The sequence below is a fragment of the Ahaetulla prasina genome, chromosome 8 (genome assembly GCF_028640845.1).
Source record: "Ahaetulla prasina isolate Xishuangbanna chromosome 8, ASM2864084v1, whole genome shotgun sequence".
Taxonomy (NCBI): domain Eukaryota; kingdom Metazoa; phylum Chordata; class Lepidosauria; order Squamata; family Colubridae; genus Ahaetulla; species Ahaetulla prasina.
The window spans coordinates 87,626,020-87,646,010 of NC_080546.1; the positions used below are offsets into that span (position 1 = coordinate 87,626,020).

The 19,991-nt window shown below is 43.8% G+C and overlaps 1 protein-coding gene across 1 annotated transcript in view; it reads left to right on the plus strand.

The window, feature by feature from the left end:
• Window positions 1–624: 624 nt before the first annotated feature.
• The window catches only part of NWD2 (NACHT and WD repeat domain containing 2), a 97,186-nt gene continuing 77,819 nt past the window's right edge, over window positions 625–19,991 (plus strand). Inside the window, exon 1 of the mRNA XM_058193916.1 lies at window positions 625–775. Coding sequence (XP_058049899.1) covers window positions 625–775 — 151 coding nt within the window. The remainder of the gene's footprint in view (window positions 776–19,991) is intronic.

The window sequence follows — 19,991 nt, forward strand, 5'->3', positions numbered from 1 at the left end:
ACGGTGGAGGAGGAGACCCACGCGAGGTCACCCCCACCCTCCCCCCCACCCAGCTACCCGTGTGGTTTCTTGCCAAGAGCCCAGCGGTGGCTTGACGTGGATGCTTCGCCGGCTGGGATCTCCGCGTGGTCTCCCCTCCCCGCCGCGCGCAAACCTCTCCCCCCCCCCGCCACTTCCACCTCCCGCCGGCCGGAGCGTTGCGTAAACCGGGGTGGAGTGGGTGGCTGGGTGGGGGCGATCGCCGCAAGAGGCTTGCATTTAAGAGCCGAAGTTGGCTGGGGCCAAAGCTCTTCGGAGACCAGCCCGGCGCCGGCCTGCCTCCTTGAGGACTAGAAGCAGCCCGGTTGGCGGAAACTTTTCTCTCTGCTCCGTCTCCAGGCGCCGGCGGCGAGACCCCCCGCCCCAAACACCTCTCCATCCTTTCGGCCGGCCGGCCGGGCGCCGGAGAGAAGCGGCCGGGCGTCGAGACAGGCCGAGGAGGAGCCGCCGCTGGGCAGGAAAACCCGGCCGGAGGTGGGTGGGGGGGACACGAGCGGCGGCGTCGCCCTTCTGCCAAAGGACAAGGCGGGGCGGAGAAGGCGGAGGGAAGGCAGCGGCCGCCGCCGCCGCCGCGGCTGCCGCACGATGTGGCCGGCTGGCACGGCCGGCAAGCTGGCGGCTCCGCGGGATTCGGCGCTGCGGAAAGCGGCTTTCTCCGGCAACCTCTCGGCTCTGCCGTTGCACCTGGTGCCCAGCGGTCGGAGCGTGCGGGTCTTCGTCAGCGCCAACCCCGAAGGTGAGGCAGGGAAGGCGGGCAGGGTGGCTGGGCAGCCTTCCTTCCTTGTCTCCCGTTCCTTCCTTCTTTCTCTCTCCTCCCTCCCTTCCTTCTTTTCTTCCTTCCTTCTCTTCCCTCCCTCCCTCCCTTCCTATTTCACTTGTCTCCCTCCCTCTGTTCCTTCCTTCTGTCCTTCCTTCCTTGTCTCCCTCCTTCTTTCCATTACATCCTTCTCCTCCCTCCCTTCCTTCTGTTCTTCCTTTCTTCTCTTCCCTCCCTCCCTCCCTCCCTTCCTTTTTCACTTGTCTCCCTCCCCCTTTTCCTTCCTTCTGTCCTTCCTTCTCCTCCCTTCCTTCTCCTTCCTCTCTTCCTTCTTTCCTTCCTTCCTATTTCACTTGTCTCCCTCTTTTCCTTCCCTCTGTCCTTCCTTCCTTCCCCCCCCCATTCACTTGTCTCCCTCCCTCTTTCCATTCAATCCTTCCTTCCTTCTCCTCCCTCTCTTCCTTCTCCTCCCTCCCTCCCTTCCTTCTCCTCCCTCCCTCCGTTCTTTCCTTCCATCCTTCCTATTTCACTGGTCTCCCTCCTTCTCTCCATTCCATCCATTCATCCTTCCTTTCTTCCTTCTTCTTCCTTCCTTCCTTCCTTCCTATTTCCTTGTCTCCTCCCCTCTTTCCTTCCTTCTTTCCTTCCTCCTCCCTCCCTCTTACTTCACTTGTCCCTCCTCTCTCCAATCCATCCTTCCTTCCTTTCTTCCTTCTTCTTCCTTCCTTCCTTCCTTCCTATTTCACTTGTCTCCTTCCTCTTTTCCTTCCTTCTGTCCTTCCTTCCTCCCTCCCTCTTACTTCACTTGTCCCTCCTCTCTCCAATCCATCCTTCCTTCCTTCTCCTCCTTCTTCCTTCCTTCCTTCCTTCCTATTTCACTTGTCTCCTCTTTTCCTTCCCTCTGTCCTTCCTTCCTTCCCCCATTCACTTGTCTCCTCCCCTCTTTCCATTCAATCCTTCCTTCCTTCTCCTCCCTCTCTTCCTTCTCCTCCCTCTCTCCCTTCCTTCTCCTCCCTCCCTCCGTTCTTTCCTTCCATCCTTCCTATTTCACTTGTCTCCCTCCTTCTCTCCATTCCATCCATTCATCCTTCCTTTTCTTCCTTCCTTCCTTCCTTCCTTCCTTCCTATTTCACTTGTCTCCTTCCCTCTTTTCCTTCCTTCTGTCCTTCCTTCCCTCCCTCCCTCCCTCTTATTTTACTTGTCCCCTCCCTCTCTCCAATCCATCCTTCCTTCCTTCTCCTCCCTTCTTCCTTCCTTCCTTCCTTCTTTCCTTCCTATTTCACTTGTCTCCCTCTTTTCCTTCCTTCTGTCCTTCCTTCCTTCCCTCCCTCCCTCTTATTTCACTTGTCCCCTCCCTCCCTCCCTCCATTTCATCCTTTCTTCCTTCCTTCTCCTCCCTTCTTTCCTTCCTTTCTTCCTTTCTTCCTTCCTTCCTTCCTGTTTCACTTGTCTCCCTCCCTCTTTTCCTTCCTCCCTTCCTTCCTCCCTTCCTTCCTTCCTCCCTTCCTTCCTTCCTCCCTCCCTTCCTTCCTTTGCTTGCTTGGATCTTCTTGGAGCTGCGCCTTTGGCTGGACTCAAGAGGGCAGCTGAGATTCGGGGTTGGCTTTGCACTGGGCCATCTCCGCATGACACCCAGACTCACCCGAGGGGTCTGAAGCCCAGTTAGGCTCATGGGGATTACTGATGCCATCCTGAATTAGGCAAGAAAAGGTCATGGGTAAGGAAGCTGGGACGCAGCTTCCTAGCAGGGCCTCACATTAGATGATCTGTTCCCGTTTCTAATTTTTGTTTCATTTCTACTCTGACTGTAAAGGGGAGGGGGGGTGAGTACCGCTGCCACCGTCCTAAAGCCAGCTTGGTCGGCAGTCTGGGGAGAAGGGAGAGGGGTGTTTAAGGGTGTCTTCAAAGTTTCGGGTGTTGTTTTGTCTACAAAAGCCTCTCTCCCTCCCCTCCCCCCTCTTTCTTTCTTTTTTTTAAAGAAGAGGTTTAAAAAAAGAAAAAGTTGATTTCTCAGGAGGCATCTGCACCAGCGGGCTGCCTGTAAGGCCTGCAGTCCATCTTATTTGCCCTAGGAAAAAATGCTGCATTTTCTGGCAACTCAGAGAGGAGTGACTAGAAGGTGCTATTTTTTTCCCCTAATTCAAAGGAGGGTGAGTGAATGAGTGGAGAGGAGAGGAGGGAGGGAAGGAAGGAAGGAAGGAAGGAAGGAAGGAAGGAAGGAAGGAAGATGGAAGGAAAGAAAGATGGAAAGAAAGGGAAAGAAAAAGAAAAAGAGAGACAGAAAGAAAGATGGAAGGAAGGAAGGAAGATGGAAGGAAAGAAAGATGGAAAGAAAGGGAAAGCGAAAGAGAGAGAGAAAGAGAGAGAAAGAGAAAGATGGAAGGAGGGAAAGAAAGGGAAAGAGAAAAAGAGAGAAAGAGAGGGAAGGAAGGTAGGATGGAAAGAAAAGGAAAGAGAAAGAAAGAGAGAGAGAGGAAAAAACTGGAAAGAAGGAAAAGATGGAAGGAAAGAAAGTTGGAAAGAAAGGGAAAGAAAAAAGAGAGAGAGAGAGGAAGAAAGCTGGAAGGAAGGAAAGCTGGAAGGAAGGAAAGTTGGAAAGAAAGGGAAACAGGAAAAGAGAAAGAGAAGGAAGGAAGGAAAGAAAGAAAGAAAGAAAGAAAGAAAGAAAGAAAGAAAGAAAGAAAGAAAGAAAGAAAGAGATTGACCTTCTTGTCTTTCATCTCTCAAAGAGATTCAGTAAAGCGTTCCGTTTTGGTCTTTTGTCGAAAGTGGGTAATTCTTGAACACTCTATGACAGGTTTCACTTCAAGGAAAGGCCCTTGACATTTCGGTACAATGCTTGGAGAATTGTGACCGTAAGCCTCCATCTGTGAGGCAATTGTGCAAGAGGGAGCAGGGTTTTTTTTTTCCACTTGGGAATTATATGGTATACTTTTGTCTTCCTGTTCCACTTTGCTATGTGTGTCAATTAACACATTCCAAAATGGAGATTCAAAGTAATCTCTCTTTGAGTTCTTTCTACTAGGAGCCTCTCAGAATAATTCTGAAACGAAATAACTCTTTCGTTGAGCTCTTTAAGATATTATGCATTGGAACTGTTATACATTTTTTTTAAAAAACAAAACACCAGATTCAATGACTTCTGAACTCCAGCCTAAGTACACGTACGTGACGCCAGGCGACCGCCTTTCGTGTTCTATTTCCAGCGAGCAGTTTTCTCCTTGTTGCTTGTGCCCTATTCCCGATTTACTTCGCCCTTGAGCGGAAAGTTCATTAAATTATATCGCTCACTTTGTCTGCCTGATGACAGAAGACATTCCTACCTGTCTGGTTTTTTAAAATTTTTATTATTATTATTATTATTATGACTGTGTCCAGTCCTCCATTGAAATATAGCGGGAGAGAAGATTGAGTCCTCTAAAGATCAGAGTTTGCAGTAGATGTACATGGTGTCCCAAGAAAACTGGCAGGTAGCCCACTACTTAAAAGAAGAGCAGTAAGGATGAGAAAAAGATGTTTCTAAGTCCTTTGGCCAAAACCTCTTTCGGAGATTGAAGTCAGGCGGAGAGTCAGACGGTCTTTTCCTGAGTTGTTTATTGCCCGGATTGTCTGCTGAATTATTGCTCCGCAAAAGACATGGCTGCTCATGAGAGAAGCCTCATGCCCTCTTCGGCAAGAGGTCTTAATTCATTTCCTCTATGATATCTAATTAATTATCGCTCTCTTGATTCAGACCAAGGTTTTTAGAGAAAGGGCAAGTTTGAAGCAAGTTCTTGCAAGGGGAAACTGTCCGTGGTGCTGAAAATAAGGTGGCATGTTGGAAGCCGTGGAATGGAATGGAATGGAATGGAATAAGATTGAATGGAATGGAATGGAATGGAATGGAATGGAATGGAACGGAATGGAATGGAATGGAACAGAACAGAACGGAAGAGAACAGAACAGAACAGTGGAATGAAGAGTAGAGTAGAGTAGAGTAGAGTAGAGTAGAATAGAATAGAATAGAATAGAATAGAATAGAATAGAATAGAATAGAATAATAGAATAGAATAGAATAGAATAGAATAGAATAGAATAATGGAATGAAGAGTAGAATAGAATAGAATAGAATAGAATAGAATAGAATAGAATAGAATAGAATAGAATAGAATAGAATAGAATAGAATAATGGAAAGAAGAACATAATAGAATAGAATAGAATAGAATAGAATAGAATAGAATAGAATAGAATAGAATAGAATAGAATAGAATAATGGAATGAAGAATAGAGTAGAATAGAATAGAATAATGGAATGAAGAATAGAATAGAATAGAATAGAATAGAATAGAATAGAATAGAATAGAATAGAATAATGGAATGAAGAATAGAATAGAATAGAATAGAATAGAATAGAATAGAATAGAATAGAATAGAATAAAATAAAATAATGGAATGAAGAATAGAATAGAATAGAATAGAATAAAATAGAATAGAACAGAACAGAATAGAATAGAATAGAATTCTTTATTGGCCAAGTGTGATTTCATACACAAGGAATTTGTCTCCAGTGCTAAGCTCACAGTGTGCATAAAGATACATACTGTTATAGATAAATCATGATCTTAGTCATCATCAATACAGTTGCTCCAAAATCATTCGAATTGCCACACCACAAGAGCTGGTTGCCAATGTTCTAATGTCAAGAGCAAGCTAACATGAATGTCTGCGGCTGTAAATTAGCAGATATTTTAGTTAAAACCCATCCACGTGTTAGAAAAACTTACTTTAAGATATTGCCAGGTGCTGCTGCATACGTAACTAGTTCAGAGTTCCGTGCTTAATTTTAATTCTGGAGTAAACTTGCATCTAAATGAGATACAGTAAGATAAAAAAATTTCCAGATGCCAATAGCAATGGAGCCTAGAAAGATAACGTCTTCTGATGCAATATTTCAGGTTTCCTGTACTTATTTGTGAAAGCATTTAGGGTTTTTGATTATTTCTTATCAAACTACTATACAAACTATCGTAACCTTTACTTAATCGTTCTTTCTGGTTAACCCTTCATAAAGTGATCTGCACCAAGTATGCCACCTTTTACGATTTCTTTCAAATAATATTTCATGCCAGGGATAAAATGCTCCCAGTTCTGACCAGATCAGGTGATCCGGTAGCGATGGGGGTGGGTGGTTTGGAGAACTGGTAGCAAAAATCCCTGCCCCCCTCCCCGGTTCTCCAAACCACCCAATTGCCTGGTCGCCCACTTGCCTGCTTGCCGCTTCTTTGAAAAAATGCTTTTAAAAGGTTAAAAAAAGGCTCTGACAATCACGGCTGAGCTGCCTGATCGTCAGAGCCTTTTTTTTCTTTTAAAAGCATTTTTACAACCTATTCACCCAAATAGGTTGTAAAAAAATGATTTTAAAGGGTTAAAAAAAAGGCTCTGGAGATGACAGCTGAGCTGCCTGATCTTCAGAGCCTTTTTTTTACTTTTAAAAGCATTTTTTTACAATCTATTCGGCCAAATAAGTTGTTTAAAAACGCTTTTAAAAGGTTTTAAAAAGGCTCTGATGATCACAGCTGAGTCACACAATCATCAGAGCCTTTTTTTTACTTTTAAAAGCATTTTTTACAACCTATTCACCCAAATACATTGTAAATAAATGCTTTTAAAAGGTAAAAAAGGCTCTGGAAATCACAGCTGAGCTGCCTGATTGTCAGAGCCTTTTTTTTTAACTTTTAAAAGCATTTTTACAACCTATTCGCCTGAATAGGTTTTTTAAAAAAATGCTTTTGAAAGTGAAAAAAAAAAAGATTGCGTGCCACAGCTGATCATCCCCTCCCCGTGCGCTATTTTACTTACCCCATTCCTCCTTTTGGCATGTACTGCATGTGTGCGCACCTCGCATTTTGTGCGTCGTGTGCCCTGCGCATGCGTGCACAGCGCATTTTTCACCACTGTTTCATGCATTTGATTTTATTCAACAACTGATTCCAAATTAGAAACCCAAATGTAATAAGTCCCGGAAACAACGTAACGTTTAAAATTGAAGAGACTATTTTGAAAAATTCAGCCAGGAATCTTAAGACGGTCCGTGGAGTTCACGTTGGCTAAACGTTGCGTGCTAAATGTAGAGGTTTGAATGAAAATATAATTTCTGCCTGTGTCTTTGGAAGAGTGATTAACTTCCTTGCATTGTGCAGTTTTATTAAAGGCTATCGTTTGATCTTAATTGGAAACTGCAGAAAGGATTAGCTCAGAGTAATCAAAGGACTCGCCTTAAACCTGAAGTTGCATGTGGAGCCGTATTGCCTGGCATGCGCGGCGCACCCATTCCTCTCCCGAGTTTCTGGCGCATGTGTGCGCAACGATCGGCTGGCCTTTTTGAATGTGGCAGGCTTCTGTTTTCCTGCTTGAGCGTCTCTGCCAGGAGTGGTGGAATTCAAATTTTTTAACTACTGGTTCTGTGGGCATGGCTTGGTGGGTATGGTGTGGCTTGGTGGGCGTGGCAGGGGAAGCACACTGCAAAATCTCCATTCCCGCCCCACTCCTGGGGAAAGGATATTGCAAAATCTGCATTCCCTCTCCACTCCTGGGGAAAGGATACTGCAAAATCCCCATTCCCTCCCCTCTCCTGGGGGAAGGATATTGCAAAATCTTCATTCCCTCTCCACGCCAGGGGAAAGGATACTGCAAAATCCCCATTCCCTCCCCTCTCCTGGGGGAAGGATACTGCAAAATCTCCATTCCCTCTCCACGCCAGGGGAAAGGATACTGCAAAATCCCCATTCCCTCCCCTCTCCTGGGGGAAGGATATTGCAAAATCTTCATTCCCTCTCCACTCCAGGGGAAAGATACTGCAAAATCCCCATTCCCTCCCCTCTCCTGGGGGAAGGATATTGCAAAATCTCCATTCCCTCTCCACTCCAGGGGAAAGATACTGCAAAATCCCCATTCCCTCCCCTCTCCTGGGGGAAGGATATTGCAAAATCTCCACTCCCTCTCCACTCCTGGGGAAAGGATATTGCAAAATCTCTATTCCCTCTCCACTCCAGGGGAAAAATACTGCAAAATCCCCATTCCCTCCCCTCTCCTTGGGGGAGGATACTGCAAAATCTGCATTCCCTCTCCACTCCTGGGGAAAGATACTGCAAAATCCCCATTCCCTCCCCTCTCCTGGGGGAAGGATATTGCAAAATCTCCATTCCCTCTCCACTCCAGGTGAAAGATACTGCAAAATCCCCATTCCCTCCCCTCTCCTGGGGGAAGGATATTGCAAAACCTTCATTCCCACCCCACTCTGTGGCCAGCCAGAGGTGGTATTTGCCAGTTCTCTGAACTACTCAAAATTTCCGCTACCGGTTCTCCAGAACCCATCAGAACCTGCTGCATAGCACCCCTGTGCGCCGGCCATCTGATTGTTAAGTGTGCATGTGCGCCAGAAACCCGGAAGGGTAGCTGGCTGAAACCGGAAGTTCATTTTCAGGGGCACACATGTGCCCTTGGCAGCTCCTCTTCCAGGTTGTGGTCCAGACACACCCGAAGCGTGCACGCACACTCCCTTTTTTCCACTCGGTGCTGAAAATGTTCGCTATCGCTGGCATAAACCATAACTAAAATACAGGTAGTCCTTGACTTATGAAACACAATTGAGCCCAACATTTCTGTAAAGCTAAGCGAAACATTGGTTAAGGGCATTTTGCTCCATTTTGCCACTGTTATTAAATGAATTACTGCAGCGGTTAAGTTAGTAACATGGTTGTTAAGTGAATCTCGTTTCCGCATTGGACTTTGCTGGTCAGAAGGTCACAAAAGGTGATCATGGGACCCCAGGACATGACAACCGGCATAAATATGAGACCTAAAACTATTACATTTACATTTAATTTACATTTAATTTATATTTATATACATACATATATATATATATATATATATAGGTCTTTGGTTGTTCGGGTTTTCTCCCGTGTAAAATTGGAAGTGTCTTGGCGACGTTTCGACGAAGTCTCATTCGTCATATTCAGGCTTCAGCTTCGTGCTTCTGGCTGAAGCCTGAAGATGACGAATGAGACTTTGTCAAACGCCGCCAAGACACTTCCATATATATATATTTATATTTAATTTATATTTATATACAAACACCCGTGAAAACCTCAGAAAACAAATATATATATATATATATATATATATATATATGTATGTATGTATGTATGTATGTATGTATGTATGTATGTATGTATGTATGTATATGTATATATATTTATTTCTGAGGTTTTCGTGGGTGTTTGTATGTAGGTCTTTGATTATTCGGGTTTTCTCCTTCCGTCGTGAGCTCAAAACATATTTATTCATTAAAGTGGGACTGGCATAATTAGTGATGTATTTTAATTGGGTTTTTTAATATTTTTAACTTTTTAACTTAAATTTTAATAATCAGCCTTTAAAATTTGCTCTTTTTAAATGTTGTTTTAAATTGTATACATCTTTGTTTTTATTCTTTGTATTGTGTTATTGTTATTTTTACTTGGCTGTAAACCGCCCTGAGTCCTTCGGGAGAAGGGCGGTATACAAAATAAATTATTATTATTATTATTATTAATTAAATTTGTATTTACAGGGATGCGGTGGCTCAGGGGCTAGGACATTGAGCTTGTCAATCGAAAGGTCGGCAGCTCGGCGGTTAGAATCCCTAGTGCTGCCGTGTAACGGGGTGAGCTCCCGTTATTTGTCCCAGCTTCTGCCAACCTAGCAGTTTCAAAAGCACGTAAAAATGCAAGTAGAAAAAATAGGGACCACCTTGGTGGGAAGGTAACAGTGTTCCGTGCGCCTTTGGTGTTGAGTCATGCCGGCCACATGACCACGGAGACGTCTTTGGACAGTGCTGGCTCTTCGGCTTTGAAACGGAGATGAGCACCGCCCCCTAGAGTTGGCAATGACTAGCACGTATGTGCGAGGGGAACCTTTACCTTTACCTAAAACTATTACAGTTTTAAAATACAGGTAGTCCTGAAATTTAATGGAGTCCAAAATCTTTGTTGTTGTTAGTTGCGAAGTTGTGTCCAACCCATCGCGACCCCATGGACAACGTTCCTCCAGGCCTTCCTGTCCTCTACCATCCTCTGGAGCCCATTTAAGCTCACACCGACTGCTTCAGTGACTCCACCCAGCCACCTCGTTCTTTGTCATCCCGTTCTTCTTTTGCCCTCAATCTTTCCCAGCATTCGGCTCTTCTCCAGTGAGTCCTTCTTTCTCATTAGGTGGCCAAAGTATTTCAGTTTCCTCTTCAGGATCTGGCCTTCTAAAGAGCAGTCCGGGTTGATCCCCTCTAGGATTGCCGGTTGGATCGCCTTGCAGTCCAAGGGACTCACAGGAATCTTCTCCAACATCCATCCAAAATTTATGGAATGTAACTGAGTCCAAAATTTACATTGCTAAGCAAAATTTTGGTTTGTTCAGTGTTTTGTTCAGGGAGTTGTTCCCCGTTTTATTACCTTCCTTGCCACGGCTATTAAGTGAATCGCTGCAGCGGTTAAGTTAGGAACACGCCTGAGAAGTGAATTTGGCTTCCCCGTGGATTTTGCTTGTCAGAAAGTCACAAAAGGGGATCCACCTGACCGTCATAAATATGAACCAATTGGGAAGCGTCTGAATTTTGATCACGTGGCCACAAGGACGTTGCAATGGTCCTAAGCGTGAAAAACCATCGTAAGTCACTTTTTTTCATGCCCTTGTAACGTCGAACGGTCACTAAATGAACTATTGTAAGTCAAGGACTTCCTATACAGGCATTAGTTAGCAAACTGCGGTATGGCTTAATTATTAACTGAAGATGGCACCATCTAGCCATATTTGACAGATTTCAAGACAGGTGACACTTGTCTAGTATTTGAAAGGAAAACAATCTGGAAATCTTTTAGCTGGCTGGGAAGTCAGAAAGACATTCTAGGGGAAAAAACCACACCCTATCATTTGCATAACATCACTAGTAAAACTATAACGATATATCTGTAATCATCAAGAAGGTAGTTGAATTCGTGTCTTTTTTTTCCCCCTATGTATCTTTATTTCGTTCAGGAGAAAATGAAAATACAAAACTCCTCCCCCCCAAAAAAAAAATTCAAGAAGACAAAAAATAAAACACAAAACAGACAAAGCGTTAGCTAAGTTGCATGTGAAAACACACTGTATACCTATTGCCTCCTCTAGTTGAATACTGATTAATGTATTACTACAACATTAGAATGGGATGGGATGGGATGGGATGGGATGGGATGGAATAGAATAGAATAGAATAGAATAGAATAGAATAGAATAGAATAGAATAGAATAGAATAGAATAGAAGGATGGGATGGGATGGGATGGGATGGGATGGGATGGGATGGGATGGGATGGGGTGGGATGGGGTGGGGTAGGGTAGGGTAGGGTAGGGTAGAGTAGAGTAGAATAGAATAGAATAGAATAGAATAGAATAGAATAGAATAGAATAGAATAGAATAGAATAGAATAGAAGAATGGGATGGGATGGGATGGGATGGGATGGGATGGGATGGGATGGGATGGGATGGGATGGGATGGGATGGGGTAGGGTAGGGTAGAATAGAATTGAATTGAATTGAATTGAATTGAATTGAATTGAATTGAATTGAATTGAATTTTTTATTGGCCAAGTGTAATTGGACACACAAGGAATTTGTCTTGGTGCATATCCTCTCAGTGTACATAAAAGAAAAGATACCTTTATCAAGAATAATAAGGTACAACACTTCATGATAGTCATAGGATACAAATAAGCAATCAGGAAACAATCAATATCAATATAAATCATAAGGATACAAGCAACAGCGTTACAGTCATGCAGTCATAAGTGGAAGGAGATGGGTGATGGGAACGATGAGAAGATTAATAGTGATGCAGACTTAGTCAATAGTTTGACAGTGTTGAGGGAATTATTTGTTTAGCAGAGTGATGGCATGTTGGAAGAAACTCTTCTTGTGTCTAGTTGTTCTGGTGTAGTTGCTCTATAGCGTCGTTTTGAGGGTAGGAGTTGAAACAGTTTATGTCCAGGATGCAAGGGATCTGTAAATATTTTCACAGCCCTCTTTTTGACTCGTGCAGTATACAGGTCCTCCATGGAAGGCAGATGCTAGTCCTTGTAAAATGCCCCCCCCAAAAAAAATTTTAACCGCTAGATCCATTTGCAACTTGTTGGCCTGTCTTCTATATGTTGTACTGATGACAAAGTAGTTAAACAGGAAAAATGATAATGGGCTCACAGAACAAAATTAAACTCTCAAAACTCCCTACGCTGTTATTTTAAATCCACTCGTAGTAAATTTACCATGGCATCTTATCTATCTCAAATCATCCCAAAAGTTATAAATAGATTATCCTGGGTCAAATATCCATGTTTGTTTCTTAATAGCCTCTTTTAATAGCCTGTCTTAATATCCCAGTCTCTATCTACCCTGAGCTCAAGTGTCTTATTATGACTTAATTAGAGAGGGAGGTGGAAGGTTAAGAAATATGAAATATAAATGAAGAAATAAATAAGTTTATAAAACATTTAAAAATGGAAAACAACCCTGACCTTCTTTTTTGGCAATTGGTCAACCCAAGTATTGATTCAATTTAATATATTTTCTACTGGCAGCCAATTTTGGAACCTCTCAAGGTATTAAACAGTATTTGCACATCAAGTTTATTGATAATTGTTCTGGAGAAAATGAATATTTTCATTTGCATTTCTTGTAGCGCTGGGATAACCACAGCCAAATAGTCTTAACATCGATTTGTTTTGTTATGTCATGTCATGTCATGTTGTCATGTTATTGTATTGTATTGCATTGCGTTGCGTAGCGTGCCATGGCATTGCGTAGCATGCCATGGCATTGCATCATATCATCATATTATATTATTATATTAATACAGCTTGTATATCATCACATTTCAAAAAAAAAATTATATGAAATTCATACCACTTTGAAATCTCCTTTCTTAATTAATCATCCCTAATTTAAGAACAGGGATGCGGTGGCTCAGTGGCCATGCTGAGCTTGTCAATCAAAAGGTCAGCAGTTCAGCGGTTTGAATCCCTAGTTCTGCATAACGGGGTGAGCTCCCGTTACTTGTCCCAGCTTCTGCCAACCTAGCAGTTTGAAAGCAGGTAAAAAAGGCAAGTAGAAAAATAGAGACCACCTTTGATGGGAAGGGAACAGCATTCCGTGCGCCTTTGGTGTTGAATCATGCCGGCCACATGACCACAGAGACATCCTCGGACAGCGCTGGCTCTTCGGCTTTGAAACAGAGATGAGCATCGCCCCCTAGAGTCGGGAACGACTAGCACATATGTGCGAGAGGAACCGTTACCTTTACCTTTAATTTGAAAACCTTAATAACAAACACTGATTCCTGTTTTTGCTCTTTTGCTCATTTTTAGGGTTTTTTTTTTTAACCATTTAAAAAAAAACACCACTCTTAGAAACAGTCTAATTGGCCCCCCAAAAAAATGATACAGGATTAGAAATATAGTCTGCTTTCCTAGTATGAAAGAAGGAAGACTGATTGGTTTAAAGGTTCAGTAGAAAATTAGTTACACTACAGAATATTGGTTACGCTACACTACGTCACAGTAGTTTGTTTAGTGACTGTTCGAAGTTATAACAGCACTGAAAATGTGACTTAGGACCAGAGGTCCAGACTGGTTCGGGTGAACTGGTAGCAGAAATCGCTGGTGGATCCATCCACCCGCCCCAGCTCTATGCTGTCCTATTTAGGCAAGTTTTTGAAGCCGGACGCACGTGCAGAAGGGGCGCATGGGAGCAAAGCGGGTGCACGAAAGGCTGGGCACATGTGCAGAGGGCTAAGGATATGCACGGATGGCCGTGCACATGCACTCATATTTTCAGTGCTGGGCAAACCGGTAGATAAATTATGTGAGTCCCATCTCTCTTAAGACCATTTTTCACATGTATAACCACAATAGCATGTCCATGGTCACGTGATCAAAATTCAGTTACTTGGCAATTGGTTCATATTTACGATGGTTGCAATGTCCCGAGGTCACACGATCAAGTTTTCTAACCTCCTGACAAGCAAAGTCAATGGGGAAGTCAGATTCACCAAACAACTGTGTTACTAACTTAACAACTGTAGTGAGAAAAGTCATAAAATAGAGGAATAATCGCTTAACTAATGTCTCACTTAAAGGGACGCGGTGGCTCAGTTGGCTAAGACTCTGAGCTTGTCGATAGAAAGGTCGGCAGTTCAGCGGTTCGAATCCCTAGTGCCACGTAATGGGGTGAGCTCCCGTTACTTGTCCCAGCTTCTGCCAACCTAGCAGTTTCGAAAGCACGTAAAAATGCAAGTAGAAAAATAGGGACCACCTGTGGTGGGAAGGGAACAGCGTTCCGTGGGCCTTTGGCATTGAGTCATGCCAGCCACATGACCACGGAGACGTCTTCAGACAGCGCTGGCTCTTCGACTTTGAAATGGAGATGAACACCATCCTCTAGAGTCAGGAATGACTAGCACATATGTGCAAGAGGAACCTTTACCTTTACCTTTAATGTCTCACTTAGCAACATAAATTTGGGGGGCAATTGTGGTCATAAGTCAAGGACTACCTGTAATTGAAAAATAGAACTTAGTACAAAGGAAACATATACATTGGTTATTTTTGTTACTATGTTAATGTAATATTTTCTAATTTCAATAGGCCCCAAATTTTTATTATACAGACAAAAGCAGTTCACAACATAATATCCAATGGGGGCTTTATCTTATCTGCATGGAGATTTCAAATTTCCATCGTGGATAAGAATTTCATTCCAATCCTAATATATAATCTGCCTGTATTAAATGTAACCAACATGATTTAACACATAGTGTGTATAGACTCATATACATGGGTTTTATATTTATTTTATTGTATGCTCAGAGCAGAATTTCTAACTTTCAAAAGTCATAGCTACGGATAAATCTGTCATATTCTGGATTATTTGTGTCATAACATTGAGTAAAGGAAGAGGATAATAAATGATTTTTTTAACTAATTGCAGTTTGTTGTTATACTAAAAATGACAGACTGGTTAAACTATAATTAACTGAAAAGTGAGGAGCGACATCTTGTTTTTATAATAAAACATGATTAAGTGATAAATGCAGTTTTGCATTTTTAATCAGCAAAGTGATGTGTGGCAAATGAACTACGGTTGTCTTGTCTTGGTACCTTGCTTGTTTATTTGTGAGATTAATATCTTACGTTGCACTGAAAGAAATATCAAAGTTCTTTGCATAAAATATGTACATTAGGAAATAAGTCGAAAAGTACAACAATGCAATGTCAAAAAAAAAAAATCAAGAATAATAAATCATTATTGGGGCTGCTGGCAAACAGGCGGAGAGAAAAACAATGAACGAAATTATTTTTAATGCCAAAAGCTGGATGTTTGGTTTATGATGTAATCGTTCCATGTCGAAGACCATGTAACATCCAGGAAGACATGTTTTTTTCATGTCATGAAATGTCACAAAAAGGAATGCAACCTTTCACATCAAACCTGAATTAGGATCAATAAGGTTGGATGGAGGGATGGATTACAGAGGAGAGGGGGAGAAGGGGGAGAGTAGATAGATAGATGGATGGATGGATGGATGGATAGATAGATAGATAGATGATAGATGGATGAGTGATGGATGGATAGATGATGGATGGAGGGATGGATTACAGAGGAGAGGGGGAGAAGGGGGAGAGTAGATAGATAGATGGATGGATGGATGGATGGATGGATGGATGGATAGATAGATAGATAGATAGATAGATAGATAGATAGATGAGTGATGGATGGATAGATGGATGGATGGATGGATGGATAAAAGGATGGGTGGGTGGGTGGATGGGTGGGTGGTTGGGTGGATAAAAGGATGGATAGAAGATGGGTGGGTGGATGGATAGATGGATGGATGGATGGGTGGGTGGATGGATGGGTGGGTGGATAAATAGAAGGATGGATAGAAGATATAAGGGGCGTGCATAAGAGCACAAAAGTGCCTACCGTTCCTGTCCTATTGTTCCCTTTCATTATATCAAATTAATATAGTTGTTGCCTACTTTTGCTTACATATTATGTTTGTGTATACTGTTGTGACAAAATAATAATAAAAAAAAGATGGATGGATGGATAAATAGAAGGATGGATAGAAGATGGATGGATAAATAGAATGGATAGAGGATGGATGGATGGATGGATGGATGGATGGATGGATGGATGGATGGATGGATATGAGAGAGAGGCGATAGATGATACGATAGATAGATAGATAGATAGATAGATAGATAGATAGATAGATAGATAGATAGATAGATAGATAGATAGGTAATAATATCAGAGTTGGAAGGGACCTTGGAGGTCTTCTAGTCCAACCCCCTGCCCAGGCAGGAAACCCTCCACCACTTCAGACAAATGGCTGTCCAACATTTTCTTAAAAATTTCCAGTGTTGGAGAATTTACAACTTAGATAGATAGATAGATAGATAGATAGATAGATAGATAGATAGATAGATAGATAGATAGACAGACAGACAGACAGACAGACAGACAGACAGACAGACAGACAGACAGACCCACTTCCAGCACAAACAAACATCCAGCCCTTGGACCCATCAACCCACAAAGCTTCATTTTAACTTCTCATGTTTTAGCCTACACCTCCCATGGACTCCACCACCGTCCCCTGAAGAAACCGTTACGTTGATCAAGGCATGTTGAGGATGCCTTGCTTGAAATCCCACCATGACTCAGACAAGAGACTAAATATCGCCGGGGATATAAAGTTTTACCGTTTCCTACAGCATCCTGGCTGCGTGCCAATCTCTTTAAGGCCACTTCCCATAATTGGATTCAGAGGTTGAAGGTCCTCCAGCAGAAACAACGGCAGCCAAATCAATTCTGTCCCAGAGCAGCCGAAGCTAAATCCAAAATGAAAGGCGGCCAGATAAATAGGGTGACCCCCAAAAGCAAGTGAGAAATGCTTTTGGATTGGACCGGATCGCACGATCCGGTAGCGATCGTGGCCGGTAGTTTGGCGATCCGGTAACGATGGTGGAGCAAAGTTCCGCCTACCCGCCCTGCTGTCATTTCTTCCTGGTTTTAACCAGGAAGTAATGTCTTTTTTACCTTCTGCACATGCACAAAAAGTTTTGCACATGCACAGAAGGTCTACATGCATGTGTGAGGCGTGCGCGAGCAAAGCAAGTACGTGCATGGCACATGCACTTCCAAGCCGGTAAGGAAGGTAAGTAGATTTCACCCCTGTCCAAAAGCATCCTTTAAGTATGTGATGGTGAATTTATGGCACATGTGCCACAGGTGGCACGCATAGCCATATCAGTGGGCACACCAGCTCAGCTCCGGCGCGCATGCGCAGGCTGATTATCGGGCCTTCTGGGGCCACCAGAAGTAGGGAAACAGGCTGTTTCCTGCTTCCGGAGGGCCTGTGGTGGGTGAGGAAGGCCCATTTTTCTTTCTCATCTGGCTCCAGAGCTTCTCTATGCATCTAGGGAGGGCGAAAACAGCCTTCCTCAGGCCCTCTGGAGGCCCAAAACGGCCCGTTCCCCAACTTCCAGTTGGATAGGAAGTGACTTTTTTGCTAGAGAGGTTTTACTCCTAGAGAGGCTTTGGAGGCTGGGGACAGCAAAACATGTTACTTCCTGTCCAACCGGAAGTTGGGAAATGGGCCATTTCGGGCCTACGGAGGGCCTCCGAGGGGGTGGGGAAGGCTGTTTTCGCCCTCCCTAGATGCATAGAGAGGATCTGGAGCCAGGTGAGAAAGAAAAACGGGCCTACCAGGCCATCATGTGCCGGGGCGGGAGGGGGGTTGCGCATGCATGCGCAGGGTAGGGCACATAGAATTATGGGTGTGGGCACGTACACGTGCAAACTTTCTCCCCCCCCCCTCCCCATCATGGCACGCAATGGCAAAAAGGCTAGCCATCACTGCTTTAAGTTCTGCTCACCCTCTCAAGGAAAGGATATATTTTGGTTGTCGATCCATCTTGTTTTCGGTCTCTTTCATGGATGCCTTTTATCAAGTGAGATCCATTCTGCGACTGCCTTGCTCCACTGGCCATCAGTTCTCCTTGCTCTGTGACCATTTCCATTGCAATTCTTTTATTCTCTTGATGATATCGTAGACTTTGGCTTGTTCTCCAATCTGCACGTGGGTCTTTCGATCCTGCCTTGTAATTGTGTGTGTGTGTTCTGACCGGAGGTGAAATCCAAATTTTTTTACTACCAGTTCTGTGAGCATGGCTTGGTGGGTGTGGTGTGGCTTGGTGGGTGTGGCAGGGGAAGGATACTGCAAAATCTCCATTCCCACCCCACTCAGAGGCCAGCCAGAGGTGGTATTTGCTGGTTCTCCAAACTACTCAAAATTTCTGCTACCGGTTCTCCAGAACCTGTCAGAACCTGCTGGATTTCACCCCTGGTTCTGACCCAGCCTTAGCAGGAACAAGAAACAGACTCCTTGCCACAAAAACCCCCTCTTTATTTATCTCCTGTGAATTAACGGTATTCACACACCGAAAAGTCCAGAGTTAACTGCAGTAGCAGACCTTATCAGTTCCTTGAGATAATTGCCAGGCCGTGAGCTCCCAGCCGCAAAGCTACAAATTAAGTTCTGGCAAGCAGTCTTTGTGGCACAAAACACAATGAGCAAAATCTTCAGAAATACGAACTGTTGTCTCCTACGACAACCACTCCCCTTTCCTTCTATTTATTCCCCAGCCAGGGAGGAGCCATTCAGCATCCACGTGTGCTTTGCTTCCCAAGTCGACTCCTTGTCCTCCGTTGTTCTCCTCTCCTAACAGCTCTGTGCATATGCGCATCCAGAACAGGCCCCAGCTGTTCTTCCTCCTCACTCATCTCAGCCTCCAAAGCCAGCTGCCTCTCCAGTGGCTGGGAAATGTCGGACGGCCCTGGCTCTATTTCTGCGTCTGACGCAAAGCATCCATCAGAGCCTTCCCCAGACTCTAGCACTGGCTCAAGTTCCTGCCCAACCTCCTCATCGTCCGAGTTTTCTGCCAGCAGTATGTGTCTTTCCATGGCTCTTTGCCCCCCTCGTTGCTTTTATATCCATTGTGCGGTTAGTGTCCACATTTCATATGTTAAAGCAGGTAGCGCACCCTGATTGGAAACTTTTCTCTTCCGGCATAGGGGGAGGTTGTTCTTGAAAATTACACTTAGCTTGCACTTAGACTTCAATTCCTACTATGGACAAATGGTTGCAGAATTTGATGGAGTTGGCCGAAAGCAGTGGTGGATTTCAACCGGTTCGGGCCGGTTCGGAGTGGCGATGGTGAGCTGAGAGCGAACCGGTTCTCTAGTTTGGCCCGCCCGCCTGCCCCTGCATTATACATACCTTATATTTGGTTGTTTTTAGCCCATTTAAAAGGCGCAGCAGAGCAGATTGTGGCATCTCAGCCGTTCCGAAATATACTACGCTTGCGTGGACTGCAAGATTGGCCTGAATGCGAGCAAAACGAGCTTGTGCGTGCAAAGCACGTGCATGGAGTGAACCGGTGGTAACACTGGCTGAAACCCACCACTATCCAAAAGGGCAAAGTTGAGTACTTTAGTTAAAGAAAAGAACATAAACTTTTGTTTCCATTTGGAGACCACTTCTAAACTTTGTCCTTGAAGTGGAAAAGAACGAAACTACAAATTTTGAGGTTTTACCGAAGCAGTTTGAGAGATCTTTACAGAAATGGCTGGTTCATTTTATTATGGAAAAGGAAAAAAAAGTTGTGATTTTATGTTAAGGCCTTATTTTACGGCAAGTGAGAGAGTTGAAAGTCAAATGGGTCTTTTCTCTTTTCTTTTCTTTTTTCTTATCCTTCCTAACTTCTGCTCTTCTATGGAATTTTTGCATTTTACAATCTTTTATAACTCCATAAAATGTTAAAAATTGAAAATTACGCTTAGCTTGCTGAATGCCTGCCAACCATCTTTAACCTGCCGTTCAATTTCCTAGTTAGCCAAGGTATATACACCAGCTTAAAGGTAAAGGTAAAGGTTCCCCTCGCACATATGTGCTAGTCGTTCCCGACTCTAGGGGGTGGTGCTCATTTCCGTTTCAAAGCCGAAGAGCCAGCGCTGTCCAAAGACGTCTCCATGGTCATGTGGCCGGCATGACTCAACGCCAAAGGCGCACGGAACGCT